Source organism: Serinus canaria, chromosome 15 (assembly GCF_022539315.1).
Source record: "Serinus canaria isolate serCan28SL12 chromosome 15, serCan2020, whole genome shotgun sequence".
Taxonomy (NCBI): Eukaryota; Metazoa; Chordata; class Aves; order Passeriformes; family Fringillidae; genus Serinus; species Serinus canaria.
In genome coordinates this window covers 290,887-317,251 of record NC_066329.1, presented here as the reverse complement: position 1 = coordinate 317,251, position 26,365 = coordinate 290,887, and the positions used below count along the sequence as shown (strand labels likewise).

The 26,365-nt window shown below is 49.6% G+C and overlaps 1 protein-coding gene across 1 annotated transcript in view; it reads right to left on the bottom strand.

Annotated features, from left to right (window-relative positions):
• AIFM3 (apoptosis inducing factor mitochondria associated 3) overlaps positions 1-25,989 on the bottom strand; it is a 53,893-nt gene extending 27,904 nt beyond the window's left edge. Inside the window, exons 1-3 of the mRNA XM_050980722.1 lie at positions 25,932-25,989; positions 25,575-25,697; positions 8,419-8,632 (exon numbers count right to left, since the gene is read on the bottom strand). Of these exons, the coding sequence (XP_050836679.1) occupies positions 8,419-8,632; positions 25,575-25,697; positions 25,932-25,989 (395 nt within the window). The remainder of the gene's footprint in view (positions 1-8,418; positions 8,633-25,574; positions 25,698-25,931) is intronic.
• Positions 25,990-26,365: the final 376 nt, after the last annotated feature.

Below are 26,365 nucleotides of genomic sequence, written 5' to 3'. Positions count from 1 at the left end.
CTATAAATCCTGGTTGCTACTACTGCATGAAGAGAACCATCTCTACAGCTTTCCCAACACGCTGCCTTTGGGGTGCCAAACACATCCCCATGGCCATAGCAAACCCCACTTGCTTAAGGAAGTCACTGGCCATGTGTGATTCCAGAACACTATTCATGCACACCAGGTTCCAGGGTCTCAAAAGAATAGGACAGACTTAGTGTGCTCATTCCTTCTCAGATAACACCCCAACTCAATCCCATTATTTGCTCTCAGGCTACACAGACACATGCCCCACTCTGCTTTGAAGCCATGGAGATCAGAACAGGGCTCAGGCCACCAACACTTCTGTTCCACCCTCAAACCCAGGCAAGCCAGACTTTGTGCAAGTGCTTCACCTGCATCAACTATCCAATGACAAACGCTCAATTCCCTAATTTCCTTGTCACCTTGGGTGAAAACCAGCAGAGTTCACCACTCCTGCCCTTTGCCCCATTAATTCAGCCACCTGTCTCCTCAGAGATGCAGCTCTGCTCCCTCCCGAATAGGCCATTCAGCACTTGGAGCTTTTCCCTCTGCACAAGGGGAAGTGAGCAGTACAAGTCCTGCTGCATTCCTCAGCTGATAAAACCTGTTCAATGGCAACCATAACTCCCTGGGAAGGTACGATAAGTTAAAGAATTTACAGCTTACCCAAGGAGCTGTGTGAACTGAGAGAGTCAAAAACAAGACATAGTGTCTTCAAGCCAGCACACAGCCACCTGCAAGGCTTCCATCCTGCACTCACTTGAGAGTAATCCAGGGAATGATTTACACTGCCCTGCACCCTCCTGAGCTGTTTACTCAGTTGGGAATTTGTCCTATTTGTCCTGTTGTCCCACCCCACTCCCCACTTGGGAAGCACAGCTAAATCTCAGCTCTGGCCTGGAGAGGACCTTTGCTTGAGAGCTGTGAGAGCATTGAGAGGCTGTCTCCTGTCCCTCCAGTTGGCCTGCTGGGAGGCTGGATGGGTACAGTAACACCAGTTTATCTTCCAGTATCTTTCTGCATCTCAGTTCTGCTGATTATCCTGGTAACAGAAAGACATAAAGGTTAGGCAGAAAGCATACTTTGTGCTTGCAGCCTCCACTGATGCAAGGCAGTCATGCCTGAAGCCTCATGCCAGCACTCTGCGCTGATACCATGCCCATGCACACCTCTGCCCAGCACACTCCTTGGGAGAATCATCCCAGAAAATCACTCTGGGTACCAGCACAAGGGACTCCTTCAGCTTGGCCTATTGCTTACATGAGCTGTGGGTCCATCTCACAGCACTCCTATCTTGACCTGGACTCAGCCTGCTAGAAAACACCTTATTCTCAACCCAAAATGTCTGGTGTTGGCACGTCTGCTGTCATGCTCATAGCATGTTGCAGCAGCTGATGCACATGGGACCGGCTCACAGACCAATGACAGTTCCTAGCCCTGGCTTTAGCTGAGGAGCTAAAGCTCACTGCTATGGCCATCTGCAGCCAAGTATGTTCTCACAGGCTGCAGCCAACTCTTCCTCACCTTCCCTGCAGCCAGAAGAGCTCTCCAAATATTTTCATCTATCATACTCCCTGCTCCCCAGTCAATCTAGATATTCACAGAATCACAGGGTGGTTTGTGTGGGAAAGAACCTTAAAGACCCTCTCATTCTAGCCCCTGCCATGGGCAGGGACATCTTCCATAGACCAGGCAAGGCTTTATCTTGACCCTGGAACAGAACCCTACCTGTGCAGCCACTATTTCCCAAGACAGTCTCCCCCTTTTTCTTCACTCCACCATCAAGGCAACTCCAGTTACTGCCTGTGCTCTGCCCTGCTCCCCTCCAGCCCTGCTGCCACTGCTCACCTGCACAGATGGCAATAGGTCACCCACACTTCCACATGTCAAATCTCCTTGAGGGAAACATTGTATTTCTCTGTCCCTCTGCATCACCCACCAAAGGCACCCACATCCTTGAGCAAAAACAATCCTACAGATGGGTTTGTCTTTGCTTGAGGTAGAATTGATCCAAACTTACTTCCTTAACACATTCTTTGTTCACATGCACCACGGGGACTTTATGCCCTTCTACTGTACATAGAGGTTTTGACTGGGCAGGGCCAGCTCGATTGGTAGACTCTCTGGCATTAACTGACAATGTGGCCTTCACTAAACATAGATCCCAGTATTTGAAGGTCCCACTTCCCACTGATTTCAATGTAGTTTTTAACAGTGCATTGCACCATTCCACTTTCCCAGGGGCTGGTGCATGACAGGGAATATGGTATACCCGCTCAATGTCTTGTGTTTGTAAGGTATAGCACCTTGGTCAGTGTTAGTAAGCCCAGCTCCTCTGAAGCTTTAACAGAGCCCAGGTGTTTATAGGGATATTTTTGAAATTAGTCCCATTGTCTGACTCAACTCTTTCAGTGCTGCTGTGTTGCCATAGGATTTGTTTTTCAAGGGTCAAAATGGTGTTCCAGGCAGTGGTGTAAAGCATGGGGTATGTCTACAGCCACCCAGTCATGCCTCCTACCATTGTTAGCACATAATGCTTGCCTTGGCAGTGAGTTTGCAGCAGGGTGATGCAATCAATCTGCCAGGCCTCCCCATACTTACATCGACCAGCACCCCCCGACCACAGGAGCTTTATCCACTTGGCCTTCCTGACCACAGCGCACTTTTCACAATCAGGGATTACCCAGGATATAGTGTCCTTAGTTAAGTCCACCCCTTAATCATGAAGCCATGTTGCATCTCTTCCTTGATGGCCTGAGCTATTAGGGGCCTACTGAACCAGAAATAATTCACCCTTATGATGCTAGCCCAGGCCTATCTGAGACACTTTAATCCCGGCAGCTCAATCCACCTGTTCACTGTTGCGACATTTTTCAGTGCCTGACTCTCATGGACATGTGCATCCACACGATGGGCTTTGGCAGCCAACTCCTCTGCCCAGGCACCGATGTCTCACCACAATTCAGCAGCCCAGATGGGTTTCTCTCTGTGCAGCTAGATGATCTTTTTCCATTGTTCCAGCCAGCCCCACAGAGCATTTGCTACTGCCCCAAGTCATTGTAGAGGTAGTGTTGGCCATTTCTCTCACTGAGCAATATCTAAAGCAGCTGAAAAGCTTTCAACTCTGCAATCTGATTTGATCCACCTTGTCCCTCAATACCTTCTGCCACTCTGTAGGGCAGGGGCCGCGTAGGGCCCCATTCAGCAACTTCCCATGTTAATGCATCCCTGCAATAAGGCAGGAACTGTCAGTGAAGAGAGCACACTGCTTTTCCTTTTCAGGTAGCTGATTATATGGGTGGGGCCTCCCCAGCACAGGTCACCTTCTCCTCCTCCTCTTCTGATGACAGTCTGAAATTTTTATCTTAGGGCCAGTTTGTGATGATTTCCAAGATCCCAGGGCTACTGGGGTTTCCCATCCAAGCCTGCTGTTGATCAGACCAATCCACTTACTCCAGGTAACAACAGGGGCATGATCTATGGCAGAGACTTTCTCTTTGAACACCCAGCCCATGTTCCAGATTGCAAGGCAGGATGTATTCTATTCCCATCTGTATGGTAGTTGTCTGGTGTCAAGTGGGCAATTTCTCCTCATCTCTCTCCCTGAGTGATCATAATCACTCCTCCCTCGGCAGGTGACATCTGCTGATAACAAGCTATTGAATGTCACCACATGACTGATAAGAACAATAACATCCCATTGTGAGATGCTCTGTCCAGAGGGAGGAGCCAAGCATTGCTACCCAGATACAATCTGGGGATTCTGACACCCCAGCACAGCTTTTCTCCACTGGATTATCCAGAGGAACAGCAGCTGTTTCTACTTCCACGGATCTGCAGAAGAGGAATACATCCTTTCTCTACAGGACCCCCTGCTCCAACTGAACCACACCTGACACCTCAGGAGGACTGCAGCCACTTTTCCAACTTGACTGCTACCAACACCCTGACCAACAGGGTGTCAGGTTGAGTTCTGACTCTGTCATTGTTATTCTAGTGTATTGCATTGGTTTATTTTATCCTTTTTTAATTCTTCTTTTTTCCCCTTCCCTATTAAAGAACTGTTATTTCCAGCTCCCATGTTTTGGTTTTTTTTTGCCTGAGAGCCCCTTAATTTTAAATTCATAGCAATTTGGAGGGGTGGGGAAGGTTTGTATTCTCCATTTCAGGGGAGGCTCCTGCCTTCTTTAGCAGGCACCTGTCTTTCCAAATCTGTCTTTCCAAACCAAGACAGCCCACCACTGATAGTTGGGGTGCCAGAAGAAGCTGCACTTCTGTGCTAATCACTTCTGAAGCAGATCAAACCTCTTAACAAACTGCAAGTATCTCTTTTTCATTTGGGGTATAACAGGCCTCAAATCCTCTGCATACCTGGCTCCAGAACCACAGGGATTGTCCTCAAATCTCCCCAGGTACCTTCTGCCAGGGCTCCAGAAAGACCATTTTTCCTGGCTGTGGTGTAGAGCAGATTTTTTTCACCCTGTCCTGTCCTGACTGGCCTAAGGACTACTGAATCAACAATCTCCTGTTTAATTTATTTCAAGGCTCCTTGTTCTTCAAGTCGCCCCTTTAAATAATTCTTCTCCCATGTCACATAGAGGGCTGACAATCTGACTGTACTCTGGAATATGCATCCTCCAAAAACCCATAGCTCCTGGGAAAGCCTGTGTCTCCTTGTTGGCTAGTGGGGACAAGGCTGGTGTTTTTTAGGCTACATTCATTGGAATCTGACATCTTAGAGAGAATACCTTTCCCTCACACTTGACAGGAGCCACCTCCAGAGGTGATAGTTTCTGTCTTCTTAATTCCCTTGTGTCTTGGTTTGAAAGACAGGTCTGCTAAGGAAGGCAGGAGCCTCCATTGAAATAGAATACATGACCCCCTTCCCTCCAAATTATTAAGGGGCTTTCGGGCAAAGATATGGGAAAAGGAATAGCAGCTCTTTACTAGTATGTGTACCAAGGCAAACAGCACTGTGGCATTAACAACAAGCAGAGCCAGAGCCCCAGTGCCAGCCTCCCTCGGCCGCAGCCTTTTCCCCTTTGGTGCAGTCCCGGGCACAGCCGGCAGGGGCGTTGCTGGCTCCGGACCGGGCGGGGGCGACGATTCCCCCACGCCTGCAGGGGGCGCTGTGGCGCGGGCTCGGGGAGCGGCGGTGCTGGCGGCCGGGCTGTGACAGGAAGGGGCAGAGAAAGGGGTGGCCGCTCCCGGGGCCCTGGCAGGACTCTGGGAGAGCAAGCTGAATGGCAGGAATGAGCAAAAACATCCCCAGGGAGCAGGCAAGATGTAGTGAACAGCTGTAGCTGGAACAGTGGGGCGTCCCGGCAGGGCGGGGGTGCAGGGCTACGGTGCAGTGAAAACTCCGAGCAGTGGCAAAAGAATGGTGAGGGTGGGGCTGTGGCAGCCTGGCTTTCGAGCAGATGGTGAAAACCCTTTTTTTAGTGAGGTAATAAGGTTAATAAGGTCCCAGTTCAGTGCCTGATATCCCAATCAAAAGGCTAACCCCACAGTAGAAGAAGCAGGACTGGGTTGGGCAGCGGTGGCAGCGAATTCCCTACCACAAGCAGCAGCTCCAACCTCTCCAAGCAGAGAGAGAGAGAGGGGGAGAGACCTTGAAACTGTCCCACCTCTTAAAGCTCCATCTTTTAGCAGCCCAACCAGATACCTCAGATAGGAGGCGTTGAGCCAGATGTCTTCCTCCCCAAGCTTGGTCACTTCCTTTACCCAGTCGTTCTTGTTTCCTATCAACTTCTGTGGGGGGAAAAAAAACCCTAAAACATCCTAACCCCCAACACCTTGTCAGTGCTTACATCCCAGGACAGGGATCCCAGCTCCTTGGCTTCACTACCACCTAGTTCCATATCGTGGGCCGCAGTATCCCAGCACTGGAGCAGTCAGGTCGCCTGGGGCTCTCCTGACTGGCAGCTGAAGTCTTTTTGGATATCCCACAACTCACTCAGGGACAGGGATTGGGTGATTGTCTCTGGCCCTGCCTCTTCCTCTGTTGTGAGGGCCCTGCTTCTTCTTCATCCCTCACTAAGTGGATGGATTTTGCCTTGGATGTCTTCTTCCATAGAGGGGTGAGTGCTCCCATCATGAGCCATCCCTGTGCTTCAGCTGCAGTTGGAGTACCCATGGTGCCTCTTGCTCTTCCTTGCTCCTTCTCTCCCTGAGAGTGCTGTCTAGTATGGAACACTGTCTGATAAATAGTAGCCAGGGCCCAACACATTGCATAACTTTGCACCTCTCTGGAATTGCCACAGCATTTTTCTTTCAAATATTCTCCCACTTTATTGGGATCTTGAAGTTGTTCAGGCCTGAACTTCCAAACCACTGGAGCAGAACAGTCCTGTTTCTGTCACATTACATGCCACTCTTGACTATCCACCCCTGGGTCAGATCTTTAAAAGACCTTCCTAAAAATCTCTTTTGTAACTCTAAACATGGTATGGACTGCACTGAGGAGACCTGGAAGACTTAGCAACAAGAACAGGCTTTCCTTAACATACAAGGGAAATTCAAAACCCTCAAAAGCTGTTGTCACAGGCTTGAAGGAAGAAAAGGTGAAACCTGGGAAAAATCTTTGTCCCCTGTGGTCCCCAGAAACTGACTATGATTATTAATGGAGTCTCAGAGGCAGCACCCAAGGACAAGGCAGGAGATGAACACAGAATACACATCCCAAATGGCTCTCATTGTCCTTTGTGTTATCATGTCATAAACCAATATCCCACAGTGCACCAACAGAATGATCCTGATCCCTCACCCTGCTCTCAAAAGGAGCACTGGGCTGGGCACAGAGAGTATATATGAAAATACAGACAGGTTGAGGTACCATGCCCACGTGAACAGACCAAGCAATGTTGCAGCCAGTTGCTCTGCACCCAATACAAGAAATGCTTAGGTCAAATTTTGTTTCCAACCCTCTCTGGGCAGATCTGTTGATACCTCAAGCCTTCCCATCCCATGCTGGGCATTAAATAAGGCTGCTGTGCTTCAGGAATGGAATTCCCCAATTTAGTGCTCCCACCAAAACCATGCTGCTGTTCACCCTCCCTCTCTCCCTCCCTCCCTCCCTCCCACCCCACCTGTGGGTGGCTGGAGGAGAACTGGAGTCACAAAAGACAAAGGTAACAAAGCTAACAATTTACTGGGATCAGCAATGAGAGAAGAAAACCAACAGTAAGAGCAAGAATATTAAAAATACAAGTGTACAAAAGACAGAGCTAGTCACATGCCAAATTGCTCACCCAGAGCGCAGAGCTCACCACCCCACTTCCTGGGCCTTGGAACCAGCATTACCCCAGCATCCTGTGCACCACACTCTGTCCCCCACCATTACTCAAGCAGAAGGAACCACTTCTTCCCACAGGAGACTCTCTTTCCCTGCCCCGGCAATGAGATGAGGTTGTATAGAATAACCTCTGGATCCTGGCCATGCACCTCCTGGCTACTGCAAAAATTAGCCTTGTCCTGGTGGGAACCAGGATACAAGCCAAGCAACCTCAACTGCTGCACATCATGTGAAGATTTAATCCACGGAATCCAGAAAAGACTCCAACTGAGTCCAGTGCATCCTTTTGCAGAATGGTTTAATACATAAATTCCCATTGCAATGAAGAAAATCCCATTTATTCCTGGATGAACTTACCTAAGAAAATGAATTTATGGCCCATGAAACCCCTTAAGTTTAGCACAAAGTAGCCCATAGTACATGGATTGTTCTTGGATACTATCACAGGCAACACTTCAGTTTAAAGCAAACAGCTGTCAGATTCCTGCTGTGTCCCACACACCTTACATTGCTCCCTCACTGCAACAAAAGCTATTCCAAACTATTTTCTTTTACATACAGATGGAGCCTTCTGAGATGTCAATGGAACCTACACTTCTACCCCAGAAAAGTGGCACCTGTAAAGCACAGTGGACAGGCACTCTTTAGACTTCAGAATATTAAATCAGTCCTGTGCCCAGCTGAAGTGTGTTGTCATTTGCAAAAGATCTGAAAGTCTACATCCTTAGTGAAAGAGACAGGCACTGCAGACAGGATGGAGCACATGACCTGCCCCATCAGCTCCACCCATGTGCTTCTCCTGCTGTTGTGTAAAGTCACTAAGGCTATACATTTATTGAAAAATGTCTAGGTTGGTTAACACAAGTTGAGCAGAGCCTTCTGAGAAATTCTGCTACAGATCACCTCTTTCTGAGACAAGTCCCAGTGCAGATCATGCAGGAAACAGAAGACCTTGTGGTAAAAACAGTTGTCACTTGTCCATGATGTAATTTTTTAAGATTAAAAAAAGCTTACTAAGTTAAATTATCATCTCCAACAAACCTAAAGAACAAGACAGGGCATTCAGATTAGGTTAGAAGGTTTCTCAAGTTTTATCTGCAAAAACTTTGGGCACTTACTGTCCATTCTCCAGGTCCTTTACGTGGCACACAGATGCTTCTACCACATCCTTTGGGTTGTGGTAGGGGTTGCTGGCAATTGAATGCTCCTCAAGGTGGTAGTGACAGGCAGTCCCATTGACTTTGTAGATCAGAGGGCTGGCTTTCCCATTGGGTGACATCTCCTCCTTACTTCTCTCCTTCTCAGGTATCACAACTTCAATTTTCACTTCAACTGCAGGAATAACCCAAAACCTTTGTTAAAATGAAGCCAGAGGTTTTGCTGCTGTTCGCTGTTCTATCATTCCTTCTTTGTTCCTTGGAACAACCTGGGACAGTGGACCAGCTTATGGCAAGGGGTGGAACTGGATGAGCTTCAAAACCTCCTGCAGCCCAAATCATTCTGTCAGTCTGTGTTAATATGAGCTCCCTGATGGCAGTGTTCACCCATCCCCTGCCACAGGCCCACCCAGCTACACCCCTATGTTCCACTCCATGCCCGGGCTGGGCAAGCTGGTCACAGCAGCATCAGAAGCCACTGATGAGCTCTCACATCACAAAGTGGAAAACATCACTTTATCTCCCAGGGGCTTCATCAAGCTAAGGTCATTAATATAATAATAAATGCCAGGAAGTTCTATAGCAAACCAGGGGAAAGTGACAGAGACTGGTGAAGTGACTCAAGTACATGGGAAATCATTGTGCTTCCCCCATCTTATAAATGTCATGACCAGGAAAATCCGTTGTAGAAGATAAAAGTTGAAGTTCCCAAATTAAACAGGTAAGAAAAGGCAGAGGAAGGGTAAAAACCAAGCCATTCAGCAAGGCTTGTGAATGACAGGGATGCTGGGTCTTCCCAGCCTCATCTGTTGTCCCAAAACTTTTATTGTAAGAATATTGAGATAACAATGGAAGCACAAGTCAGGGAGAAGGTCATTCATTTTGGAAGAGAGAAAGGCAAGTGGCCATGGCCATTCAGGCCCTGGAGGCAGGCAGCTGTCTCAGGAGTCCTGCACATTTCTGCTGCTTGTGCCTGCTCAGCAAGGCAAGGGATGCATGGCTTTCTGCCAAAGTGCCAAATCCTTGTGCTCACCTGGGCAGGATTCACCAAGGGTAGTGACAGATAGATGCAGGAAAGTGATTTTCTGTGTATGAATGATGAACCAACAGAAAACATCAACTTCTGCTGTGCTCTTGCAGCTGCAGGAATTAATGCAAATGAATAGGCCCTGCACCATAAATTAAAAACCCCACATTGCTATGAGCAAATCTGTTCCTGGAGCTCTAGAGAAGCAGCCTGGCTGCTGCAGGTACCCAGTGAAGAAGCTGCTCCCCATAAGCACCTCTTTCCTAGGGAACTGGGAGAAGCAGACATGGCTTTTCCAGGACAGAGTTTGAAAATATAATGAATACCCATTTATGCCAGTCCCAATGAAATACTTTTGGCCCAAGAAACAGGAAGCTGATGTCATTTGATTTCACAGTCAATCTGCAGAAAATGTGTCGGTGCATCCTTGCGGCCAGATTGCAGAGCCAGACCATGTTGCAGGATGAGACAAAGGTTGGGCAAAGCTGGTGGCTCTGAGCCCTAATGGCGAGGGGGACAGGGATATCAGTGAATTCACCTGCAGGGAACAACTCCCATCTCTCACTTGGCTGATGCCTCAGGACTTTGTTTTCCAGAGCATATTTGGGTCAGGTGAGCATATGGAGTGCCCACTGATTCACAGCCAAATGAACCTGCAGGGATGAAGATGAAAATGTAGCTCTGAGCTTTTCCCTTCTTCCTCAGTTAGAAAAACATATGCAGGAAGCAGCAAGTCTCTGGCACTCAGCCATCCCCACCTGGGACCCACCGACACTGCTGCACTAATGTCCAGAGGAAAAAAAGAGTTGTAAAATCTTCCCTCTCCTATTTCGGGCCCCACACTTCACTGCTTGCCTCTGTGAGGGACATATCCCACTTTCCTCTCAGCAACCCTTTTTACCCTCATCTCCTCCTCCTTCTCATGCCTCTCAGCCCCTCATGGGGTATCCCTCTGGCCTGAAACCTGCATTCCTGAGGGATGATCCCTCCAGGAATCCAGGACTAAGCAGCACCTGAGCTGATCCAGCAAACTGGCTTAGTTGCCATCAGGGAAAATGACATTTAAATGAAATATTTATAAACCCAAGTTTAATTTAATACCAAATCCTATTGGTACAATGGGGCTAGGGCCATTGCGCTCCATCTCTTTGACAGTCATATCCTATAACTGCTAGAAGAGGGTCTGGACCTTAAAGCAAACTGTTTGGAAAGTTTTAGGCATGTTACTACAAATCTAGACAGTAGTCAGCTCCTCAGGAATATGGATATAAATATGGATATTGATACATAGGTATGGGCATAAAGGTATAGATATAGATGATATAGATAAAAATATAAATAGAGATGTGTATATGTATAGGTATAGATATAGATGACAGAAAGAGACAGAGGTGTGCCTGCTTGCCCTGCCACCAACATCACTTATACACATACATATGTGTGTGTAGGTGTATAAGTTCATGCACATTTTTAAGACATCTCTATAGATACACACTTACATAGATGAAGAACCAGAACACCAGGGCTGGAAATAGTTTATAAGAATATAGAAAAAAGCAGGGAAACTAGCTGAGCATTAGCAAGTGCTCATATCATATATCCACATATACCTCAGCACTGCAAGTTCTCACTACTCGAAAATCCTGAGTCAGCTTCTCAAAGTCACAGAATCATTTAAAATACAGGCTCTTGACAGGACTATAAATTTTGATCCATTTTTTTTTCTCACAGGTTTTCAGCCTTTAGGTCGAGCACCACTGGCATCCTTTACATACAATCAGGAACCATGTCCCAACACCATTTATCACTGTTGGCTCAGGTGTTGTTTTTCTTTCATGGCCATGATGTTCTTGTGCTTTGCCTTGATGTCATTCACCCAAGTAGTCAATCCTTAATATCCAATTACATCTCCTGTAAATTTATTCCTTCTCCATCACTATTCACAGCCTGGTGGGACTAGTCAAAGTCTCTGCTTGCTCTTGGAGAGGTACTTTAGACGTGAGACTGGAACTCTTGACATTGATCCCAAAGCAGAGTGCTGGCAGGTGGCTGGGCTGCAGTGCAGGGTCACAGGCATTATTTTTAAAAAATTAGGGCAATTGGATGTCCCAATACTTCTTTATCACAGGACTCAGTTCCCAGTATGGCTCAGAGCCCTTCTGGAGGCTAAATTTATATTATGGATATCAGGCCATTGAAAGGTTGTACCTCCAGGTACCCGATACTTAAAATACTAGAAAACAGGAAAATACTGAGCTAATATGGGAGAAGAGAATCGACATGAGCCAAGAGCTGACTTGAGCCAAGGGGAGTCTGAATAAGATGATGATGCTTAGCTGTAGAGGATGGAAGAGCTGAGCTGGCAAGAGGAGAGCAGTGTGTCTGCCTTCCCCAGCCCTAAAACCCTGCAATGCCTCAGGGTGTGCCAATTCAGGGCTGCAGGCACAGGGCAAAGGAGCACTGAGGGTAAGGAACAATCTGCTGCTGGCTGTATGGTGCCAACAGCTTTGGGAGCAGTGGAAACCAGAAATGCATCAAGGGATGATGCTGGAGGGGGTCCAGGAGGCACAGCCAGAAATCTCAGTTTACCCCAGCAGGGTTTATTTTCCCAAAGCCAGCACAGAGTAAATCCACCACCATGGGACATGCCAGAGCTGCACTCACCAGGCATTCCCTGGGCTTGCCCACCTCACCTCAACTGCAAGCCCCAATGACAGTGACTTCAGGTGGTCTCAAAGAGATTCCAAACCATTCCTATGGACCACTTCTCCCCTCCTTCCAAGGCCATGCTGGACAGGGCTTGGAGCAACATGGTCTTGTGGAAGGTGTCCTTGCCCACAGCAGGAGGTTGAAACTACTTTGTCTCTACAGACCTATCCAGCCCAAACTCTTCCATGATTCTATCATTCTGTTAAAAATGACAGAGCCAATGACAAAACCACCATGTCAAATGTGCCTAGCTCTGCTCTCCCTCTCCAGATGCTCTGTCAGCAAATGCTACGATCCAAAACTTGAAGGTAGAACTTACCAAGCAAGGCTGGGGACAAGCTCTGAGACAAGCTCAGAGGTCACACAGCCAATGGCACCCCCTCCAGCACCCTCCAGCAGTGTTAAGCAGTATGCAGGGAGCACATTCCCTGCTAAATGCATCCTCCATGCAAGGGTGAAGCCCACCCAAGACACCCAATGTGCTGGGAAATGACTGCCCTGCCATCAAACACTGAGCCCAGCAGAAGAAGAAGAATCAAAATTTATAGGTTTTGAAGCCACTCTCCCAATACGCAGGGCAAAGACAGAGCTGCTGCAGCTCACACAGAGCTGGCATATGATGATTCCTGACACCCATTATCCTGATCTGGCTGTGCTGTGGGAGTGGGTGCTGGGATACCACGCAGGCTGCCAGCTGGGCAGCTCATCCCCAATGCATCACACACCAGAGACAAACAAACCCGAGGAGAGAGTTATGCAGAGATTGAGAACTAGGCCTTCAGAAGCGGATCTGGCATCACGGGACTGCAGCACTGGAGATAATAGCAGATTACTTCACTGTTTGAACATGAGCTCTTAATTAAACACTGAAATATCCGGGATGGGCACTGCAGCAGCAGCCAGACCTCACGGCTGGGTGACAGTACAGTCAGCACAGTTATTTAGGGACTCCACTCCCCAGAGCCCTTGTATCACTCATCTGCCCATCAAAAAGGTGGCATGTGCACAGTGCCAAAGTTATCCCGAGGGTTCTCAGGGCGACTGAGGGTCTCTCTTGTAATGAAGGAGGTGGAGCAGATAAAGATCTTATGTACACCTTGAAAAAGTGCCTGAATCAATTCTGTCCACTTCAGGCTGCATCTGAAATATTCCCTTCATGTGAAAACAGCACTGAGGGAAAAAATAGCTCTATTCTGTCCCTGCTTCTTATTCAGACAAGGAATAGTCCCGTACTCAGCTCTAATACTGTACAATTCCCACATGAAACATCAGTGAAACCCTTTGCTAGAACAATCAGTATCCTCAAATGCCTCTGTTTACCTCCTTGCATTTGCAGGTTTTATAAGCCAGGGATGAAGCCCTGCAGCCAGTGGTGAGCTACCCAGGGGCTGCGGAAGGCTTGTGCAAAGCCTTTGAAGATGCTAATCCAAACCAGAGCTGAGGGATGGAGGTGCATTGCAGGGTGCCATTTTCAGGCATTTGGCCCTGCTATGCAAATACAGTTCTCTCTCTGCCTTAGCTGCAAAAACCTGCAGCTAAGGAAAACTGAGCATTGGTGTTCCAGCACTGATCCAAGATTACACACTTTTGCTGACAGGATACAAAATTCAGTGGAGCTCATAGCAGAGTTTATCACAAGTTTAGTCAACAAAGGCATTTATTCCTGGATGTGTTTTTACTTCTCAAACATTTTAAAGAAACATATAAACAGGGCTTTCACAGAGAAGACTTACAGGTCAGAGTGTCCAGTGCCATATTACCTTGGTGGTGACCCATAACATAATCACAGTACAGGTAAAGAGCAGAAAGGCACCTTTATTTTCTCATTGTGCCTTCCATTAAGGCAGGGACCTCACTCCATGGATATTCAGTGAGGCACAACTTCTACTGCCCTTCTGACCCATTTAGTCCTTCAACCTGAAATCCCTCCTGCCTCAGACAGTGAAGACAAATTGCCAAGGAAAGGTCCCCAAAAGACATCTTTCCACCCACAAAGGCTACAAAGGGATGATGACCGGTCTGATAATCATCATCATTCTTTGATTCCCCTTGCCCTGTGACACAAGCAAGTAACAAGGACAAGGTCACCCTAAGCTCCGTCTGAGGTGGCCAAAACAAGCTGCAGGGTGGGAGCTGGGAGCACTCCTCCATGGCAGCTTCGGGAACACTGACAGGACCTACCATCGCTCCCTGGGACCCTGTGCCAGGGCCATGTAGGTGCTGCCAGGGGTGTGAGTATGGGTGATCGATCACACAGTGCCTGCTCATGCCCAGCCTGCTCAGGACAAGGCTGAGCATTGACACTTCCACACCAGGCCCCCCTCAACCAGTCAGTTTGCCTGCAGGTGGCACCACCCCTGCCCCTTGCACATACACACAACCTTCCCCAAACTGTAGAGAGCAGGGAGCCCAGCCACCCCAGCCATGAAAGGAATGTGCCAGGCAAGGGGAGAATCCTTGATGTTCAGGCATGTACAGCTGCTTTCCCCACCAAAAGCAGTACAGATGGTACAGATGAACAAGCTTTACCACAAAAATAAAATCCCAAAAGCAGAGCAGCTCCAGGACCTGGTCTGCTCCTTCCCAGGTCATTCCCTTCCCACAGGGAAATAAATAAGGGCTAGCCAGCATGCCAGAATGACAAAACTGTGGCAGAAGGAAGGTGCTGGAGCCCCATGTGTCTATGATGGGATAGCTGTTACCCAAACCTACACTGGGGGACGAGGGGGGAAACTCTGCTTCAGATCTGGCAGAAAGGTAGAAGCAGGTGGGTGGTGAAGAGCAAGGCAGCGTGATGAGGCAGAGATGCCTCCCTCGTGGTACAGGGTGAGCTCTCCTCCCACCCACCTACCACCCCCTGGCACTGCTGCAACCCCCCACAGCTCCCTGCCTGTGAGTAAGAGCACTGAGGAATTTGGGGGGGATTAAGAGTCCAGTAATCCTCCCTGCAGGAGCCGAGCATTAACATTCCCCCGGCCAGCGTCCACCGCTGACCTACTTCTCCGACGGGGACAGTGGGATGGGGGCCCGGCGCAGAGGGCAGTCACCTGGTTTGGGCTTGGAGAAGCATCCTCCCATGGTGCCGGGCGGGACAGGCAGCGGGGGCGGGGGCGGGCAAGTCAGCGAGGGCGCGGGCACATCCTTGCATGGTACAGGAGGTGTCCCGGCTCCCGCGGCGATCCCCACCTGCGTTGGGCAGAAAAGCTCCGTGAGAGCTGGCACGGCCGGAAGGCAGCGAGGAGGGGAAGCTAACCTGTGATAGCGCTGCCGCCTGTGCCCACAGCTGCCGGCAGCACTGCGGACACACGCTGTGGGCACCCCGGTGACCCCAGGGACATGGGGACAGCGACCTGCGGGGGTCACCGTGCTGGGAGACACCGCCAAATTCAATTATGAAGTTTATAAATTCAGTGATCAAAGTTAATTACAAAAACCTTCATATCATTTATGGCCAGACTTTAATAACTTCCCAAAGCCCTCCCTTTGGGAATTAAAGCTCTAAGCACACAGGTCGCAGCACAAATACAATGACTGAACCATAAATACATTTCAGTTAGGGTTTTTGTATTATTATTAGGAGACTGAAAAAAATAAGTCTATTCTATTGCACAGTCCTGCAAATTCCCTTGTGCCAGTTATACTCATTCCTGTAGAAATGCCATTGGCTTAGGAACAAGTAATTATTTAGAGAAAGGGGTTTTGCTATCAGACCATTTGCATCAACCTCATATTTTTTACACTATTGATTTTTTTTTTTTAATTTTTAAAGTCAAGTCGTGTTTCTCTTATTAGCTTTGACTTGAGGCGCTCTAAGATTTGGTACAGACTAAGAACTTAGATAAACCTTTCCAATTCCATTCCATGACTGAAAACAGCAAAGAGTCATCCAACACACTGGCAATAAAATAGCATATTTCATTTGTTTTACTCAGTCCTGAACTTAGCTGATTTACTATGGTTCTGCCATACATCTTTCAAAAAGCCCTCTGATTTGGGCAGGAAGATAAATACAATTTCTGAATTATATTTTGAGACAGGCAAAGTAGTTTTTTCTGTTATCTTATAAAATGCCCCGAGTTCTTCACAATGAGAAGAAATTAGAGAAGTGCCAGGAGAGAGATACCAAGCACCTTCTTTCCTTAGCTTAAACATCAACTCAAAATATCAGGATGTATCCCTCTGTTTTCAGCTATATCCCTCCAAAACACAACTTCCGACTCCTCTTCCATGCATAGCATCATCTCTGCTAAGCCCCAGCTGTGTTGCAGAAGCAGCTGCAGAGCCTGGATTATGATGAATAAGCAACCCGAGCTACAGAGGAACACAAGCCTGGTGCCTTGCCCATGGTGCAAAGCAGGCATGTGCTATTTGATACTCTGCAAAGAAGGATTATTAAAGGCAGAGGGAAGAGCTCTTCCAAGAGCATCCCAGGAAAGTAGCATGACAGTTTATACAAGAGCAAATGCAAAAAAAAGTTACCATGTCAGAAGGTGCATAAATGCAGAGGAAGATTTGGGAGTAAGTGGGGGAAAACAGAATGGGGATGTCACATGCAGTAGCTGCTGCAGAGCCCTTTACCAGAACCCGCAGAAAGAAAGAGAAAATGGCTTTGTATCAGGCAAACCGAGTCTTCGGTCACTGATGTATCAGTGATACAGGACAACAATTTAGTGTATATAATAAAATACTGCCACTGGTGCCTCAGGAGCAAACCAAGTCCCCACTAACCCAGATCAGCTCTTTGCAGTGGACTTCCTGCAGCAGAACTGGATACTGTGGCAACAAGATAGGATCATGCCCTAGGCAAGCAGTGTCCTGGCACCATTGCAGCATTCCCTTGGGATGCTGCACATATGGGGGACTACAGCAGGGACCCATGGACAGGTGGTGGGTTGGATGGCAGAAGGGTAGCTCCCAAAAATGCCTCACCAGAGAATCACTCCAACTTCTCCAACCCTCCCAGAGATGCTGATGTGGGACTGGTTTCTAGCTGGTCTGACTGGTTTTAACAAGGACTTGGGGGGATGCCAGAGTTCCTGAATGTCAGAATGTCACCCATTCATCCAAGATGCCTTAGCTTTGTTTGGACCTTAACAATGACAATCTGCAGCCATCCCCTCAAGCCCACTTCACATCTCCTAATTTCTCCACTGATGGTACCTCCAGCCTTTCCAAAGCACTGAGACACCTGCACCTCCCAAAATGGGTCAGAGGGAAGTGTTTGCTATCAGAGGTGTCCCTTCTTCACTCCTAGAGTTCCCCAGGCAAAACCAAAATGGTTCTTGGTAGGATTTCAACTGATGACATCAGAGGAGAAGCCACCTGGCTGCTCCCAGCCTCAGTCCCAGCAAGCACATGGAGATGCTTCAGAATCACCTGAGACTCAGATGGTTGCAGAAAGGCACCAGCCTCCCCTGTCAGACCAACTGAGGTGACACAATAGGGCCATGTCACTGTTAGTGGCATCCAGAGGCACCGATCTGGAGCTGCATCCTGCAGGATTCATGGCCAAAGCCATAAGCTCTGTTAGGAGAAGGAAATAACCCCATATACAACACAAGGTAGTGGAACACGGGATCACCTGTAAAACCTTGCTAGGTCCTGAAGGGTGACAGACTGACCTGAACAAGGTGTCCATGCTCAGTAAACCAGTTCATCATCTGTTCCCTGAACAAAACAACACTCTGTGACACACAGCTGAACAGGAACACCTTCAGCATCTGCTCAGAGAGGGCAAGGAGTGGGCTACCAAAATACAAGGTAACTGTTGTGGTACTGAGGAACATACTAGTCCCATCCCTAAAAACTCTAGTGTGAATGAGGAATCGGCCCCTACACCAGGCTGTCTGCAGAACTCCATCATCCACAGAGAGCACTGCCCGAGCATACAGCCAGAGACACCAACCTGCTCCCCAACAGGAAAAACTGGAAAAATTATCTAACAGGAGAAACATGGGAAACAGTCTAGTGCTACTGAGCATGACCACTTCCCCTGCACAGCAGCAAAATATGTAAAATATGGCAACATCAAGCTTCAGTGCAAGTCAGGGATATCAGACCAGACAGCCCAACTGGCCCAGCTCAGTGTTCACTGAGCAAACACGGCCAACAGCACTCATCTGCCACAAGCAGGCAGGAGCAGGGCAGGAAGGCAGGGACACTCCAGCCCACACTTCCTGCTGGGCTCAGAGCAGAATCCAGAGCCTGCACCACTTCTGAGCAGTGCAGTGCTGGCAGAGCTATTATTAGCACTGTGCTTCTGCTCTCTGCAGTGCCCTAGGCTCCTGTTTTAATCTAGTGCTCTGCTGTGACTCCAAAATCCTTTCCAAGAGCTAATGCGGCAACTATATAACTATATAGGTGTATTAGTACACCATAGGTATAAAAAATGTTTTTCCCCTGAGCATCAGTTTGTGTTTATTGCCCCAGTTTCATTTCCTTACCTGTAACCCAGGTCCCTCCCATCCAGCTGCAGCATCTGTCAGCATCTGTCCTGCTGCTGTAAGTAATCCTGCATCGCCTGCCTAGAAATCTGGCAGAGATATGAGCACCAGGCCATGCCCTGTGACATGGACATTTCCCAGAGATGTCAGTCTGCCATCCCAGCTTGCTCCAGCTGGAGACCTCTGTGGAACACTGAGCAGAGACACACTTGTGCCACTGTTGACCGAGTCCCTCGGCTGTGATTCATCTGCTCTGTGAGGGGGGCCTGGTGCACATGGACACCAGCTGCACCTGTGCCCTCACCAGGCTCCTCTAGACCCTCTCACTGAGCTTCTGGCTGCACACTCACCTTTTTGTGGACATCACCCTGATCCCCATTGCCTTGATGACATCAGCCCTGGGTGCCACCAGAGGAAGAAGAGGTGAGAGGGCTGCTTCTCATTCCCTTCTCACTTGCCCAGCACAAGTCACCTCACCTGGTCCCCGGGAAACATAGAAGGGGTTTCTCCACCTCTCAAGGCAGCTCTTGGTCCCCTCCCCATCTTTCTGTCCCCTCCTCTCAAGCCCTGGACCTAAGTTTCCTCTCCTCAATAACATGGTACCTCCCAGTGTCATCAAGAAGACAACCAATGTGATCTCCTGGCACCAGGGGCTAGCAGGGTCTGCCAGAGAAGGCAGGGGCTTGGCGACAACTCACCACATGCTCTCAGAGAAGGGACACCGCCCAGGGGCTGAAGCACACAGGAGACAAAGATGCTAGAGCAGGTGCCAGCTCCTGAGGATCCTGGATATGGCTGCTGGAATTAGAAACATCTCTGCCCCTGGGTCTTACAATCCCAGATCCTCCAGGCTTTGCACAGTCCTGGTCCTCCCACAGCTGCATCTCCTCCGCTGCCCTGTCCTCCTCTTGGGACCAACCCAAGCTAGCCCTAGATCTGCTGGGACATAGTTCAGGTTCCCAAAGCTCAGGAACACGCCCATCATTCCAAGGAAACCAGACAACAGTGGGTGCTCTCATCCTGCCATCACCAGCATCCGACCTCTATTCTCCCAGAGAGCTCAGGATCAGGTGCTCAGCCAACCTTTCTCCTCTCTTGATGTCCAGGCACTACTGCTTGGACTGGCTTCCTCCCACAGCTGGAAACACCTGAACGATCTCTGCCATGAGTCCAGCAAACCAGACTCCAAGGACTTTTGTCTTCACCACCCAGGTGAGCTCTCTGCTTCCTTTGCAGTGCTCTGCAGCAGGATCTAGAGGAAAGCTGGGGGCAACCTGACAGAGCACCCAGAAGACCTTTGAAGAGGTTTCTGAAGAACCACTGGAATTCAGTGAACAAGTGGGACATCTGGGACCTGCTCTATTCCCAAGGAGATGACTTCTGTCTCTTCACTGACATCACCAGTCTGCAGGAGAAGGGCCACAGGTCCATGGAAAACCAAGATCCACACAAGTTAGGATGAGGAAGGTCTCTTATCAGACACACACCAGGATCTCAAAGCAGAGGTCAACAAGAGATATCTGCCAAAGACATTCTGTCAGGATGAGGAGGAGAGCTTCCCCAAGGTCAAGGGAGAACTCCTCCATACTGGAGAAGTAATGAAAACCACAAAGGAGAGGTAGGCACTGTGAGCCCTGGGGTACCTGTTTCTCAAAGAGAGTGGGATCAAAGGGCTAATCAAAGAGACATTACACCTCTCAGTAGCTTTTAATGCAGGGAGCATTAACATGGCAGCCCCAAAGCAGCTGTAGTCATGACTATGATGGTATTCATCTCCCATCAGCATGGCACCTCTTGCTCTGCATCTTCTGCCCATGATCATGGAAGAATTTAGGCTGGAAGATGTCTCTAGTGGTCATCTGACCCAATTCCAGCTGTGAGGAGGGTGACATACCAGCCTGGATCGATTCCTAATTCTGCCTTAAGCTTTGGAGAATGAACCCAACACTAGTCATGACAGGACCCACAAACATCCTTAAGGACATCTGGGGGTCCTCAAAGGTGGAAGACCTTTTTAGATAGGTATCAGTGGGAAAGATTCAATGGTATACAAAGAACAAGAAAATCCATTCCTGGCATCTGGAGACCACCACAGACCGACCCATCCACACATTTGCCAGATGCAGCACTCATTAAAAATGGGAACAAAAGGAGATGTTGAAATATTTCATTTCCTTAACACTTTGGAGCACTAATGATCTCCTGGTGGGATTGGAAATTAATTTTTACTCCCAAGATACCCCACTTCTGGAGTATTTTGTGGTGCTGAGCCCCCCTGAGGTGCCTCCAGTAGAGGAAGGAAAGGGGTTAGGCAGCTGCGCTGTGCCCTGGAGCAATGACAGCCGCAGGGATCAGGCACAGGGGTTGCTCACATGCTCAGGTAACAGCTCATTGCCAGTTTGGGGTCAGGAAGGGTCTCCCTTGGAGATCGGCACAAGTGCCAGGGAGCTTTTGAGCTCCTCTGCAGCTCTAAACATTGCCCTTTGCCAGGCTCCTCAGGGCTGTTTCTGGCCAGGGATTCCCTGCTGTGACAGGGCCAGGAGTCCAGCTGTGTGTGTGATTTCTCTACCTCCTTCCCATGGAAGCTTTGTTTTCCCAGCTTTCAGTCACTTGTAGCATAGGTCTTCTAAGGCAATGTCCAACAGCTCTGCACTGAACAGGAGCTGCTGGTTTTTAACTGCTCCTGCATTGAATAAAATTTTCTTTTTATTAAATCTGGGTTCTGTTGTCTGCAAACATTTGCTTATTTCTGCCCCAAGAACTTTGTCCTTCAGGAGCTTTATCCCGGTTCCCGCAGGTAATTTTTGGACTCAGAATGATGTTACAGCTAATTGAAGAGCTCAGCATTTTCTTATTGAGACATCCTTCATGGACGTCTCTAAAGGGTCCAGGTCAAGTAATTTCTTTTCTGCTCTCTTTAAGGACTGAGCTCAACATCTGGAAACTTGCTTGTCTGCTCTGCAGAGTGAAGGGTACCATGTGCCCGTTCCAGCCACTCACATCCAGCTCTGCAAGCTGGTTCCACATCCCCCAAGCAGGAACAAAAAAGGAGGGGTCAGCTGGAGCCTCAGAGCATCTGGTGTTACCATCCATGCTTGCAGGGAAGAGCTGGCTCTGACTCTGGTCTCTTCTGTGTGAAAAAACAAGCCCTGATCCCAAACCATACCCTATCCACTACAGTGCTGCCAATTCTCCATACATGCAAAATATCACCTTTAACACAAGGCCAGCATGAGCCATGGAGCAGTCCCAGCAGCAGACCTGTTTTGGTCACACCCTACAAGCAAAGTGCAGCACAGATCCCACCACAGCCTCTCCAGCCTATCCCACAAAGCATAGTCTGTCCCAAGTCCTCTAGTCCCCGGACACAAGGACTCTGGTCTACCTGGTCCTGAACATCAGCAGAACCCTGAGCATTCTTTCCCATCTAGCTTCTCACCACACACAGTGGCACCTAACAGGGACCCCATCCCTCAACGCCACCTTCACCCTCTGTAGCTCCATTCCAGCCAGACACGTACCCACCCTGACCTACCACACACCCCTGGCACATCACCAGCCCCCACGCACCAGGCTCAAGTCATGGTGTGCTCTTACAAGGACTGCCCATTTCTCTCACTTTTCTGGGGATTTGCTCTAGTTTGACTCCCACAGTGTTTAGTCAGAACTAAGCCACCACCCTCACCAGGTTCTTCCATACCTGTGCCAGTATTAGAAAGACTTGAGAGTGGTGACTCCACATCCCCCTGTCCTTGATGAGTACACCCAGACTGTCCTTCTCCATCATATCCTGAAGGCCCACTCTTGTTTCACATTAGTGCCACCATGCACAGTCTCATGCTCACTCCTCCTTCATCTGTGTTCAGTGGTGCAACTCCAGCCACCAGTGATGCTTTCCACCTCCAACTCCTCAGACAGTTTCAGCTCATTTGTGGGCAGAGGACATTAATAAAAATATATAAGGTGGATCCCAAAAGTCCTGCAGTTCCCGCCTCTGCTCCAGTATCCTCCGGGCCCTAGTGGTCCTGCCAGGGACCAGGCTTCAGCCCAGAGCTGCACCAGCACTCTCCTACAGCTTACCTCTTTCCCTCCCCAAAATCAGCCATTCTCCACTGGTGTGGCAGAGGCCCAGTCCGTCTTCACAAAGCCTGTCAGAGCAGGAGCCAGCACAGACCCTACAGTGAACACACCACACACCCCATGGTGCAGAGTGATGGTGAAACAGTATTCGGGCTCCAGCTCTTGTCTGAGCACAGTCACACTACCAGTGTTCCACAGACCACAGGCACCTTCCTGCTGTCTTCACCACCCTGTAGAGATCAACTCCCCAAAAAACCACAGCAGCCACTGGCACAAAGTCCTTCTGACACCCTAAGTTGCCTGCAGCTCCCCTCTCTGCTCACCCTGAGGTCCATCCTCCACCTGCTGCAACACCCTGGGTGCCACAGCCCCTGATGTCAGTGAGGAACCCCCATGTTTCCCAGCAAGGTCTGGCTCAGCAAAATCAAACTGCCCTGTCTCCAGGGCAAGCCAGACTTGCTGCCAAAAAAAGCAGCTCTCTCCACAGGACACAGGACTCTGAACACAGCCCAGATATGATTGGAGCACTGGGGAGCCCAAGGCTCTACCCCACCCCATGGACCATGCTGTGCACTCTGTGTTATCAACACAACCCGCAGCAGCCCTGCTCTGACCCCAGGGAGGGGCACAGGGCTTGACTGCCAAGAGAAAAGGAAACAGGGGGAAGAGAATCAAGTCACACAGAAGACAGCGTGACAGGGGATGATGTTTTTAGGGCAGGGAGAGCTTGTATCTTTAAAATAATATGAGGATGAAAACAGATGGTCTCCATCCTGAAGTTACCATTTTTGTCAGGAATCACACTACAAAAGATGAAAAAAGGGTCCCACAACCCCTAGCTGTGGTTCCCTGACCAGCAGATCAGCCTTTCAGAATGGGGTGCCCAACTGGGGGACCACCCCTGTGTTCATGTCACTGCTTCTTGTCCCTCCACCTCGAAGATGCTGTACACAGAACATGGTAACACTGTGCAGACATGCAATGCACTGCTGCCCACCCTCTGCCCGTGGACCAGATGAGCCAAAATCAAGGGGGCTGGCACACAGGAACGCCATTTTCTTGTCTCCCTGGTACCCCAATCTCCTCTTTACCTCTCTAGCTTTTCACCCCTTTCTTCCCCCTTGATAGCTCTCCAGCTAGCTTTCCCTTCCCTCTGCCTAACCCTCCCATTTCCACTTTTCTGCCATTTCCATACCCGTCCCAATTCTGCTGCCTGGCTTCTGCTTCAGGGTCCCCTAGCTGCTGATCCACAGTAACTCTGACATCCCCAGAGCAGCACTGGACCCCTCCTTTGCCTCCCGTTCTATCCTCCACCTTGTTTGCCCAGCCCCCTCAGTATAACCTTCCTGCCAAAGCTTTATCTCTCCAGCCAGTTCCTGGTGGGGTCCAAGATTTGTTTTACACCCACCCGGATAAAGCAGCTTTGCTGGGTGATCTCCTTTCAAATGGTCCCAAAAAACAGAAGCAAAAGTCACGCTGCAAAAGGGCAAGAGCAGCTCAGGGTCCCAATGGGCAGTGCAGCCCCGTCTCAGCATAGGCAGGGAGGGATGCGGGCAGGGAGTGACGTCCCCTGGTGCTCTTCACCTTGTCACCAGGAGTATGTGTCAGCAGCAGCACAGAGAGCTACAAAGCTGCCGTTCAATGTACCCCGTGGCTCCCAAAGAAGTGCAGCAGGAACGCTGTGTCAGAACACAATCAAGGCAGGATTGTGTTCTGGCTGCTGCTTCAGCAATTTACCAGCTCGAGGTTAAAGGCTCATTCGGCAGCACTATCACTGCCACCCCTCCACACACCTCTGTGAGCTAGACTGGAAATCATTAATCATGGTACTTGGTTCAGATCGTAAAGATCTGCCAATAAAAATCATAAGTGTTGGAAATTCTCCCCAGATGAAGAGTGATAGATGCAAAAATCAAATCATTTCACAACATGAAAGATCTTTAATTCTCATTTGCTCCACCACAGGCAGCCAAGCCCCTGCTGTGCTGTCACTGCCAGGTACTCATTGCACAAAAGCAATCTGCGTTCCTGACAGGAGCTGGAGCAGGGCAGAAGGAGTTTATCCTGGCAATATTTTCCACGATTAACAGCTACAGTATAGCACCACAGTCCAGCTCCATTCATCACACTCAGATGTTCCCATTCAAAGGAGACTATGCAGTTCATGGAACCATAGAATGTCATGAGTTGGAAGAAACACACAAGGATCATGGAATGGCTTGGGTTAAAAGGAACCTTAAAGCTCATCTCTTTCCACGCCCCTTGCCGCGGGCAGGGACACCTTCCACTATCCCAGGTAGCTCCAAGCCCTGTCCAGCCTGGCCTTGGACACTTCCAGGGATGGAGCAGCCACAGCTTCTCTGGGCTGCTGTGCCATTGCCTCACAGTGGAAAATTTCTTCCTAATATTTAATCTTATCTACCTTTCTTCAGCTTAAAGACATTCACCCCTGTCCAGGCAAGATCATGGTCCCACCTGGTCAGGAGGAAACAAACTTGGAGAACACGCTGGCGGGAGGACATGACACAGGGACCTAAACCCCGTTCAGGACAAACGCAGCTTTTCTCCGAGACCCATTTTTATGCTGCTTTGATTTCCTGGGCATTTGCTGCATCTCAGAAGAGATGCGGAGACATGCGGCGCTCCCGCACCGCCTGCCCTCGGCTCCGACCCCGGCCCTGCCGGCAGCTCCGGTAATCCCCGTACCCGCCTGCCCCTGCTCCTGGGGGTAGTGGCGGCCCCACCGACCGCTACCCCCGGCCGAAGGTGCGGTGCGGTCCTGGACAGCGGCCCTGCACTGAGAGCTCTCCTCGCTTCACATCTTCCCGGGACGGGTCCCCGCCGCCCCCCGCACTTACCTGGGCAGCAGCGGCGGTGCCAGCGCGGCGGGAGGAGCGCGGCCAGTCCCGGGGCGGGGCAGAGCGCGGAACACGCCCCCGCCGCGGGTGCGGAGCGGGAGGTCCCCGTCGGCCCTGCGCGCTCTCGGTACACGCGTGGCGGGGGGGGGGGGGGTCACCCCGCTGGTCCCGGGCACACGGGGCAGTTGGTTCTGCTCGGTCTCACGGGGCTGCCACTGCCGGGGCTATTCCTGCCCACCTGAAACACCCCGGCCCGACGCTTCCCAGGTCACTTGCTTTTACATTTTTGTTCTGGATTCACGTCTCTTCCGCCCCGCCCCACCACCCCCCCCCCCCGAAGACAAAGATCTGCACCACCCTCCGCTTCCTCCTGCCTGGAACCTTTCTTCTCCCCAGAAAACTCCGTCTCCATCATGTCATCTAGCAGTGTCAGCATCTCTCTGTGCCTTTTTCTTTCGCATGCCCCAAATCTGTTATTTTCAGTGGATGACTTTTGAGATCACCCCGGGTACAAAGGAAGGTTTTCTCTCCCACCCCCAGTTTCGTCTCCGGTCGCTGCTCTCTTACACCCCAAATATACAACTCCCGAGACTTTCCAGGCAGATCACTGCACTGCAATATCCAGCTTCAGTTCCCTGCTCTGAATGTGATGAGTGGCTTAACTGGGCTGTTCATCTGAAGTTCTCACTGCTGGTAAAAAAGAAACTACCCAAGGATGAAGCATTCCAGTGTAGAAGCTCCAGGGACCCATGTGCTTCCAGAGCCTTGGGAGATCGACAGTAGGTCCTCAT